General features: G+C 50.9%; 1 protein-coding gene across 2 annotated transcripts in view; it reads right to left on the reverse strand.

Moving 5' to 3' along the window:
• LOC138296799 (epoxide hydrolase 1-like) overlaps positions 1-9387 on the reverse strand; it is a 167260-nt gene extending 157873 nt beyond the window's left edge. The window contains exon 1 of one of the 2 annotated variants that reach the window (XM_069236241.1): positions 9260-9387. In XM_069236241.1, the coding sequence (XP_069092342.1) occupies positions 9260-9288 (29 nt within the window). In that variant the 5' untranslated portion in view covers positions 9289-9387. Of the gene's footprint in view, positions 1-9201 lie in introns of both variants that reach the window. The other variant, XM_069236242.1, reaches the window with a different exon arrangement.
• Positions 9388-11236: the final 1849 nt, after the last annotated feature.

Raw genomic sequence — 11236 nt, forward strand, 5'->3', positions numbered from 1 at the left:
CTGTCAGTCTGACACCCTGGGTGCTTGCCCAGTTCCCCTCACACATGATGAGGGTGCTGTTTGGTGGATCCCTCCCCTGGGAATACCACCTATTGGGAAGTGGACTGTCCTGGCATTGCACATTAATGCGCTAACATTGAACCAGGGTTTGCAAGCAACAAATGGAAGGACACACTGATTAAAAAAGGGAAACATATTTTTAATTGGATCCCAGGAACTAGCCTCACTGATTATATCCTGGAGGATGAGAGGGTTTGGCCGCATCGAAGAGATATGACAGTACTTGCTAGAGGGGGCCGTGACCATAAAGCATTGGTCCTTGTTGTAGATCTCCCGACAGTGAACGAGAGGGTTAGTGTTGATGAGCCCTTTGATCGTAGGATGCAAATTTCCAGTAACAAGCGTTGGGTTAAATGGGCTTCCATGGCCACTTCAAGGGAGCACCAGCAGGGAATATACAGCCTTGTTGGATGGAGCATTGGGCAGCTCCAGGTCCTGAAGCGGGCGCGGTTCAGGGTGAATCGTTTGAACAAGTATGTACTATCCATCACAACCTATTCACACCGCTTACGGGCTATTGTTTCCGGCTACAAAACCCCTCCATACGGCCCATACCCGCAAATGATAACACTGGAGTTGGTATGTGTTTGGAAATCTTTTGGCCGCAGTTTATTGAACAGTTAGTTTACAGCATGCCCGCCCTGCTTTTATGAGGGCCATAAATCATTCTATCAAGTTGTTGCGAGCGATACATTGCCATGTTTGTGGTTCAGCTTGGTACATTTGTGTCGTACCTCACTTCGCCTTTCCGCTTAACAATGACTTCTTTGTTACATGCCGTCGTTCCTTTGTTTTCAATCAATCTCCCGTTTGGTCTTTAGCCGTTATTCCTTTTTTTCCAGTAGGAAGGTACTCGTTTCTTTAGGCTTAACTCGCTACCTTTGTTTAGTCCTTGTGTCCCGCTCTCTGGCGGACCCGGGCTGCGAGTGCCGTGTTTTCGAGTACCTCCGCTGGCTTCCTTACCCTGCCGTGAGGCATCCCAAGGTAAGTAGCCCTGCCACCCCGCTGCGTGGGGTGTGGCCTTTGTAGTTCTTGTTTATCTCTCCTTTCCGCCGTATACTGCTACCGTCTGTTGTCCTTATTCCCAGTCTGCGACGCTCTGGGAGCCTGATGTTTAGGTGTGGGTGGGTGGGTGTCTTCTTCTCTCCTGCTGCCCGGTCTCCTGCAACTTTTGTGGGTACTTGGAGCCGGGCAGCCTTTTATCCCCCATTTCTGCCCTCCGGGCCCATGGGGGTGGGGGGGGGTGCGCGATTCAAAAAATGCTTGCACCCCCATTGGTTTAGTTGTTTTATTTCCTGTCTCCCCTTTCTGTTTCCGCCAGAACGTCCGTTTTGCGTTCTTGGCCGGAAATGGTGGGGTGCTCGCGGGGGGCTTCCGGTACCCCTATTTTCTATTGTGACGTTGCGCGCCATTTTTGGCGCTTTGTTTGCTCAGGGCCGCGGTGGGGTTTCCGCTCCGGGCCCTCCTGAGCTCCCTTCGGTCGCGGGCCTTCGCCCAAAACCCCTCCATACGGCCCATACCCGCAAATGATAACACTGGAGTTGGTATGTGTTTGGAAATCTTTTGGCCGCAGTTTATTGAACAGTTAGTTTACAGCATGCCCGCCCTGCTTTTATGAGGGCCATAAATCATTCTATCAAGTTGTTGCGAGCGATACATTGCCATGTTTGTGGTTCAGCTTGGTACATTTGTGTCGTACCTCACTTCGCCTTTCCGCTTAACAATGACTTCTTTGTTACATGCCGTCGTTCCTTTGTTTTCAATCAATCTCCCGTTTGGTCTTTAGCCGTTATTCCTTTTTTTCCAGTAGGAAGGTACTCGTTTCTTTAGGCTTAACTCGCTACCTTTGTTTAGTCCTTGTGTCCCGCTCTCTGGCGGACCCGGGCTGCGAGTGCCGTGTTTTCGAGTACCTCCGCTGGCTTCCTTACCCTGCCGTGAGGCATCCCAAGGTAAGTAGCCCTGCCACCCCGCTGCGTGGGGTGTGGCCTTTGTAGTTCTTGTTTATCTCTCCTTTCCGCCACGCCGACCCTCGGGTTACCGCTCGAGGGTGGCTCCCCCTATTTCATCTGAGTTTATTTGCATCCAGCCAGCTGCAGGGCAGCCCATAAGTTGTCCCAGAACACCTCAGTCCCCTGGCGGGACAGGTGTACCCCGTCTCTCGCAAAGTATTCTGGCCTTTGTAGGTTGATGAGCCCATGCCTGACGCATTCCCATCCATTTTGCATGCAGAATTTTTTGACCGCTATGTTCAATTTTTTTCTTGATCTGTCCAGGGCGCCTGCTGATATGGCTCCTCTCCATTCCCTTCTCGGGATGATTTCTGACCATACCAGGGATACTTCTCCTAAGGTTCTGGCCGCTGACACGAGATTTGCCCTAATACTTGCCAATAGTTCCCTCCTGCCAAGCTGTGCCAGGTCATTGCCCCCCAGGTGGATGATCATTACGTCAGGTTCATGATGTCGTGAGGCCAGTAGCTCTCTTAGCCTGCCTTGGAAGTGTTCCCATTTCATGCCCGGGAAGCCAAACCATTTCACCTCTGTATGACGGGGGCGCTGCTCGTTCGTGGGGTCGCCCGATTCCCACCATGTCTGTGTTCTGCGCACGAAAGAGTGTCCGATTATCCATACCGTTCTGTGTTGACCTGGGTGTATAAGGGGGAAAATTGAGGGTCTGGCTTTGGCTAGTGTTTTCCTTCTTTATGTTGTTCCCTGATGTAGCCCTTGTAAGCGTTGGAGCTCCATCTCCCGATTGCTTTGATGCCGTGCTCTGGTATGCCGTAGCGCGCCGCCGTGGTTGCTGCCCCTATTCTGAATGAGTGGGTGCCAAATTTGTTGGCGGGGAGCCCTATGTTGTTCAGGGCCCTCCTCAGGACTGCCTTGAGCTGGTAAATGCTCAGGAAGTCTCCATTTGCGTGTTTCAGAAGCGCTCCCTGCCCCTCTGTGCTTAGCTTCATGTAATCCCGTGTGCTGCACACTGGGCATGCTTCGTGGTCGTCTAGGCACCTTAAATCAATTCTTTTGCCTTTTCCCAGCTGGTCAGTCTTGGATTTCCGTAGCATGATTTGCATGTCTTTCTCCCTTAACTGCACGTCTTGTCTCTGTATGCATGTATCTGCCCGCCCGCCCTTTGCTGGGGCCACCAGCTCACTTACTCTAAAGGCCCCAAAAAAGGCCAGCGTGAATGCTGCCCTGAATAGGGTATGTTCGAAGCTTTCGCGGCAGATGTGTCTGAGGGCACCGACCAGCAGCTTCAGGGTGCTGAACTCGATTGGGCGCCGTTGGTCCCGGGCCGGCCCCTCCAACCGGCGCCACCCTCTCATTGCGGATTTTATGTAATGGGAGTTTGCCGGGTCTCTGCCTGTTGTCAGTTTGCTGTAGTGGGCCACTGCTGTTACATGTGCTTGAGCCCAGGACTTGGTTTTCTTCTGTGTGTAAGCCCATTGTATGAAATGCTCTATAGCTCTTTGAGATTCCTCGTGGACCTCAAAAGACTGCAGGCCTGTCACTGTTAGCACTCTGTTTGCGTACGTAGCATAGCGTTTTGCTGTCTTGGGTGCTAGGGCGTGCTTTATTAATGCCATTAGGTCCCCTCTACCAGGCCCCATAAACTTGTGGGAAATGGTGTCATCTCTTTCTCCGCGCCTGGGACCAGTGTCCTGAACTTTCCCATCTGGAAACGAGAGAGGGCATCAGCTTTAGTGTTTACTGCGCCCTGCACGTGCCTTGCTCTTATGTCTAGGTTGTTCTCCAGCTGTAGAAACACCATGTATCTCAGCAGTTTTAGGACCACTGCGCACTGGGATGCCCCCCTATTGATGGCGTGCACTACCGCTTGGTTGTCCGACCATAATGTGAGTTTCATATTCTTTAGTTGTTCCCTCCATATGGTCAGGGACACTGCAATGGGAAATAGCTCTAGCAGTGTGATATTTTTTGTGAGGCCTCGGGCAGCCCAAGACTCTGGCCATTTTTTGGCACACCACTTGTCCTTTAGCAGGGCCCCGAACCCTACGCTGCCTGCCGCATCAGTGTACAATTCAATCTGTCTGGCAGACACCCAACCCTCTCTCCAGATCAATGTGCCATTGAAGTCTGTCAAAAATGCCTGCCATGTCTGCAGGTCCTGTTTTACCCCTGATGTCAGCCTGACGTGGTGGTGTTTCTTCTCTAAACCCCTAGTTAGCTGTGTTAATCGCCTGGCGAATACCCTTCCCACCGGGATGACTCTTGCGGCAAAGTTGAGTTTGCCTAAAAGCTCCTGTATTTCCCCGAGGGTGGCCTTCTGCTTGCCCACTAGCCTTTTGATGTTTCCTTGGAGGTCCTTGTCCTTGTCCGGTGGTATGCTGGAAGTGCCTGCTAAGGAATCCAGCTCTATCCCTAGAAAGACTAGCCTGGTGGTTGGGCCCGTGGTTTTATCTCCTGCCAATGGGATGCCCAGCTCGGCTGCCAGAGTTTGGAAGGCATTTAGTAGGTTTTGGCATTCGGGGCCACTGGGTTCCCCTATGAATAGAAAGTCGTCCAGGTAGTGCAGCTTGCCGCCCCTGGGGTGTTGTTTGTGTAGGGCCCACTCCAGGAATGTGCTGAATATCTCGAAATAGGCGCAGGCAATTGAACACCCCATGGGCATCGCTTTGTCAAAGTAGGTATTTCCCTCGAAACTGAACCCTAGTAAGTGATAGCTCTCTGGGTGTACAGGCAGGAGTCTAAAGGCTGCCTCTATGTCGGCCTTTGCCATCAGCGCTCCCCGCCCCTTTGTGCGTACTAAATCGACTGCGTCGTCCACTGAAGTGTAACCCACCGCGCAGTGGTCTGGGTCTATGCCATCGTTAACCGAACTGCCTTCGGGGTAGGATAGGTGATGGATGAGTCTGAATTTGCCTGCCTCTTTTTTGGGAACAATCCCCAGTGGGGAGACTAGGAGTTCGGGTGGGATGGGAGGTGCTAGGGGGCCCTCCGCTCTCTCTAGCTCAATCTCTTTGTTGATTTTTTCTCTTATGATTGAGGGGAACTCACTTGCTGAGCGCAGGTTTTTAGGTGTTGTGCTGTATGGTTGCGCCCGGGACGGAATTTTAAAACCTTGTTCAAAGCCTTCGCATATTAATTTAGCATTTTGTTTGTTGCCGTATTCGTTAGCCAGTTGTCTCAGCTTGGCTGTGTTAATGGGGGAAGCTGCTAATTCCACCTTTCTTCCCAGCCATGGAACCATGCTGGCTTGTCTACTTCTTTTTGCCTTTTTCCCTCTTGACGCTGTCCCCCCCCCCTCTTTTGCATTCTGTTGCGGGGTGACCGCCCCCGCATGTTGAGCACACGTGCCTAAATTTGCATGCTGAGCCCCATGTGCACTCGTCTTTCTCAAATTTGTAGCATACTGCCGTGTTTGCTCTACCTGCCTGCTGCCCTTTCCATTGTGTGAGCTGTTGTTTCTTGTGGTAGGGTTTCGCTCTGTCATACTTGCTTTTTTGGTAGCTCCCGCGAAAGGGCTGCTCGCCTTTGTTTGCCCATGACCTAGCTTCTCTCGCTATCATCATTTTATGCATATACCCTGCCACGTCCTCCTCATCCCATTCCATATCTGGGTGTGCCTGCATTTTTAGCCTAAAGCCTTTGTCGTAGTCTAGCCATGCCTCACCAGCGAATTGCCTCTGTGCCTCGTGTATCTTTGACTCGTATAGCCACAGATCTTTTGCACAGTGTGGGAACTTCTCGACTATTATACAGGCCATGATTCTAAAGGCGTCTAGCCAGTTATCGAAATTCCTTTCCTTTCTGACTCTGTTACGCTCTCTCCTCTCCTCTTCTTTTTTGTCAACTGTGGTTAGGTCAAGGCCCTCTACTTGGATTTCTAGCAGGGTGAAGATGTCTATGAACTCTCTGCGCCATATCCTTTCTTTTACCGCTAGTGGGATCAGGCTTGCTAGCCCTGGCGCCCTTGCTACCATGTATGGTCTCCCCAGGGTTCCCCTTTTGTATGTTTCTGGGGCCCGCCCGCCCGCAGATGGGCTGCGCCGCCTGCGTGTGCTCCTATCCGAGTCTCATGCCTGTGTTGGCTTAGCTGTGGGGTTTAAAGGAGCTGTCTCCTCCTCCCCACTGTCGGGTGATGGGGTACGCTCGCGCGCTGCGTCTGCTCTAGGGGCCCTGGACCCCCTCCCTTTTACTATGCTGGGGCCTGTTTCGATCCTGCTTTCTGTGTCCCCCAGTTCTCTTGCCTCAGGCGCCCCCCCTGCTTTTGCAAATAATAGCGGCGCCATTGATTTCAGACATTCTTGGACAATTATGCTGATCTGCTCACCATTGTTCGCCTTCGCTCTCTTGCTGGGACCCGGGGTGGGTGCTTCGGTGTGGTCTGCCGCTTCCTTCTTGTCCCCCTTTTTCGTGCTCCTGCTCGTGTTGCGCTGTCGCTTCTTTGCCTCCGTCTGCGGTTCCTCGCCTTCCGGTGCTGCGCCACCTGTCGCGTTGTCGTTGCGCTCGTCCTGCGCCATCGCTCCTTCTGTGCTTATTCCTTTTATCTGTTTTAGGATCCAGTCCTTGCTGCGTGTTGTTGCCGCTTCCCTAGCGGCTTTGATGATCTCCTCGATGTCAAGCTCTACCATTGGTCCGTTCTCCATGGTGCCTCGTTGGTCAGTCCACCAACAGGGTCGCGTCACCCCGGCTGGGCTGTCCCCTGCTGTTGTTAGGTGATCAACTCGGGTCGCGTCGCCGCAAGGGCTGTCCCCGGTTGTTGCTGCTGGTGGGGTTGTAGTAGCTGCAGCCAGGTCGCGTCGCCCTTTGGGCTGTCCCTGGCTGCTGTCCTTCTTTGTTTGTTGCTTTGATGCTCTCCTGCTCTGTGTTGGGCCCTTGCTTAGTCCGCTAGGTGAGGGAGGGGCTTGTCTCCCCTCTACAGCTGTTTTAAATGCTCGACCGTTTCCCTTCCTCTGTCTTGTTTTTTTTTTTTTTTTTTTGGTACGTCCCGGCTAATCACAACGTTCCGGGTGGCAGCTGGATTCGAACCCCTGTCACGGGGCGGCTTCCGGTGACGGCGGTCTTAAATTCGCCACTGAGCTATGGGCTGTTGATGCCCGGTCTCCTGCAACTTTTGTGGGTACTTGGAGCCGGGCAGCCTTTTATCCCCCATTTCTGCCCTCCGGGCCCATGGGGGTGGGGGGGGGGTGCGCGATTCAAAAAATGCTTGCACCCCCATTGGTTTAGTTGTTTTATTTCCTGTCTCCCCTTTCTGTTTCCGCCAGAACGTCCGTTTTGCGTTCTTGGCCGGAAATGGTGGGGTGCTCGCGGGGGGCTTCCGGTACCCCTATTTTCTATTGTGACGTTGCGCGCCATTTTTGGCGCTTTGTTTGCTCAGGGCCGCGGTGGGGTTTCCGCTCCGGGCCCTCCTGAGCTCCCTTCGGTCGCGGGCCTTCGCCCAAAAACGTCCTTTAGGAGAAAGCCCCCCTCGTCCTGGTATAGCAAGGCTTGTAAGACAGCCTGGGCAGCCCTCATGCCAGCTATACAACCTCAATATAAGAGAAGAGAGCGGCATATAAGCGGCGTATTAGTGTTGTGAAAAAAGACTGGGACGGGAGGTTGTGGGAGGGTTTACTCGATGCAGCCTTCTGGAACCTGCTTGCAACGGGATCAAAGGAAGGCCATTGCCCGGCAGAGGTGAGTGCCCCTGCTGCTGCTTGGGTCCCTCACATCTCTAGATTGTATGTCCTTAATAGTACTGAGGGCATCAATGCACCTGTCAGGGACCAAGGAGATCTAGATGGGGGAGCAGAGAGAAGCCACACACGGGAACTGTGCCAATAACATTGTCCAAGGTAAGACAGTCAGTACTGAAGATAGTTTCCAACAAAGCCCCTGGCCTTGATAAGATACCTGGAGATCTGTACAAGGGAGGTTGAGATCTTGGCCCCTAACTTAGATTAGAGGCTTCAAGGGGCAAATAGTTGAGCGGAAGCCAGAGGGAGCGAGGATCCGGGGAGGGGCCAAGACCAGTGGGTTTGTGATCCAACCGAGCAGAATCTGAATAAATGCGACACTAGTGAGTTCGGGTGAATATCTCGTGTTTCATCTAAAATAGTTGTTTATTTCAGCATGCATTTAACGTGTTCATTTCCACTCACCTGAAATAGGCACCTCCTAAAAAGTGACACGACACATCATGGCATAACACGGAGTAGAACACATGTAGCATGACAAGACACTGCACGCTATGTGACGGCACAGTGAAGTTTAACAAAACCTACCACACACAGCACATCATGTATCTACACACCATAGAGTAACATATCAGTGCATAACACACTACGCTGTACCGGGGCATACATGACATAAAATAAAGCACGGTGCAGCACTACAGGACATACATTGACAGCACGGAATAACAGACAATACTATCCCCGGGGCCACTGGAATTAAGCATCATGGGAGGGTCAAATTATGCGGCAAGAAAAGGCAAATTATGCGGCACAGTGCTGCATACTGTCTGCTAGTATTACTTCACTATGTTGCTATTTTTACACTTAACACGGTCTGGGCATAGATTGCGCCTCAGTAGTACCAGTTTAACACCAAAACATAGCAACAAGCGGCACAAAGGTGATCAATCAACCGTTCCAAAGGGCCTTTCACTGCGCGACAAGTGTTGCTACTTTTTTAGTAACTTTTGAACCGCTTAAGCTAGAGACAACTTCTTTGTTTTAAAATCTGCAGTTTATGCAGCACATTACGGATTATGTGGCAAATGCGGCAAATCCATAACTATGAAAAAAAATCCATGGTCGGACAAAAGCGTAATTCCAGTATCCCCGACTATACCACAGCACAGCTTAAAATAACACAGAGATATATAACAGCATAGCACATCACACCATTAGCACTGCACACAGTGCCAGCTTTGCCAGGTCCACGCATGACTAATTAGGCCAGTACCGGTTTTTCTTACAATTCTGTGATTTGTAGTCCTAAAGGCCGAGTACAAAACCAGGACTACAAATCCTAGAATTCCAAGGGGCAAAAACACTACTAGTCTAACTAAGCAGGTATGGGGATCTCAGCAGCTATGACTGCATAACATATGATATGCAACAAATAACATGACAAACATCCCACAGCAGTACTGCTGTATATCAGAATGTATTGTACATAACGTGCTTAACCATACCGAGGCATAGCTCTATGCAGCACAGAAGAACATACCGCAGCCCCCGGGCCCGGCTCACCTCCACTCCTGCACGGCCTGTCGCCACATCTCGTCCTGCAGCTCCGCAGCTCCGGCAGAAGTGAAGGACCGGCCCCTGCACCGGGGAAGTTATGAGCGACAGGTCAATGAACGAGAGAAGCTTGAACCAGATAAACAAAAACAGCGACCCCTGTCTGCCCCCTGGCGGACGGACTCTAGAAGGCAGGACCGGCCTGTTTAAGTCCTGCAGGGAAGCATTTTGGGCACCCCTGGGAGACGAGGGGTGCCAGGCGAGCTGTGGCGAGGTGGTGTGTTAGTTGTTGAGAAGTTCGTACATGCCATCCTTTTAGAACGGGAAAGTGGGAGATTTTGGGGGAAAAGAAAACGGGGAAATGTATTTTCCCTAGTGACTTTTCTAAAAGAGGAGGCAATTTGAGACGGGAGTCAGCTAAAGCAAAACAAGTTTCTACTTAAAAAATCGGGAATCTCCCGCCTGAACCCGGATTTGTTGGCGTGTTTGGAAGTGGAACTGGTTTACGGTTTACTCAAGCGCACTGAGGGGCGTATTATGATGCCCCTAGCGCCACCTTGCGCCACATTTGCGTCATTTATTTTAACACAAATGTGGCGTTAAGGTGGCATTTCCCACGCACCATATTTACAAACTAGAGCAATGTAAGCATTGCACCACTTTCTAAACCCTTGTGCCACATTATACCTGCACCAGGCATAATGTATGCAAAGGGGGCGTTCCCACGAAGGGAGGCCCAGAAAAATGGCGCAGTGAAATTTACTAGATTTCACTCTGACATTTTTAGTGTCATTATTAACGCCTGCATAAGGCAGGCTTTGAGATGACGCTCCCATTGAAAACAATGAGCCTCACTGTGCTTCGCTGCATTAACACCATCATTTATGGCGGTAATCCAGCAAAGCGGCATATTAGCGCCACAAATTATGATGCTAATGTGGACACAACCGCCATGGTGCGCCGTATTGTACATACGGTGCACACATGGTATCGTTAGGGGGACGCAATGCGGCGCTAGAAAATTGGCGCATTATGAATGATGCATCACTTTTCCATAAATATGTCCCTAACTTTGACCAGTTGGTGCATTGGGCTCCTGATATTCAGGTATTTAAGCAGGTCATTTTGTAGGGTTTTGGGGGAAGTTTGCTTGGTGCAACACGATTCTAAAGTTTCATCTATCTACTAGCCGTTACTAGGGTGGGCAACTTTTCACTATCACATCGCAGGACACCCTGTGAATGTGGAGACACATTGCAGGCGTGGCGGCTCTCTGTGCGCATGCCAGGAAACGTTTGTTGGGAAGTGGAGGGATTGAGTCTTATCCCTCTCCTGTAAATCTGGACATGTTAAAACATATATTTTAGCAGTGTATTGAGATTATGGGGTGTGATTACTATCCATACTGTATTTGAGATGTAGTCCCTTTAGGACCTCCTGGAGTAAGTCTTGGCTGCTCGTACTGACATTTCTGAGAGACGAGTAAGTTCAGAAAATGAACATGTGTGGTATCCAAATGGAATGAAATAGTTTTAACCTTCGAAACACAAATGGTAAATATCAGTGTATTCACTGTTCATGCTTCCCAGTATCCATCTACTGCCTCAGGATGCAAAGAAAAGGTAATGTGTGTGTAGTATGTACGGAATTGTGCCAGCAATAGGATTCCGCCACCGGATGGCATGTAGTTAGCTCAGCTAAATGCTGTGGGGTCCACTGTGGAGCCCCCAGAGTGCATGGAATTGTGCAACCAATACTGGGATCAGTATTGGGGTACAATTCCCAGTTGTTAGGCACCTTACATGGCCATATCTGGAATTACCATTGTGAAGCTGTGCATAGGTATTGACCTATGTACAGTGCACACTTAAAATGGCATCCCCGCACTCACGAAGTCCGGAAAAATGGACCTGGACAACGTGGGAGCACCTCTGCTGGTGCAGGGATGCCCTCACACACAGATACTTTGCACCCACTCTTCAGGGT

This window comes from Pleurodeles waltl, chromosome 5 (assembly GCF_031143425.1).
Source record: "Pleurodeles waltl isolate 20211129_DDA chromosome 5, aPleWal1.hap1.20221129, whole genome shotgun sequence".
Lineage (NCBI taxonomy): Eukaryota > Metazoa > Chordata > Amphibia > Caudata > Salamandridae > Pleurodeles > Pleurodeles waltl.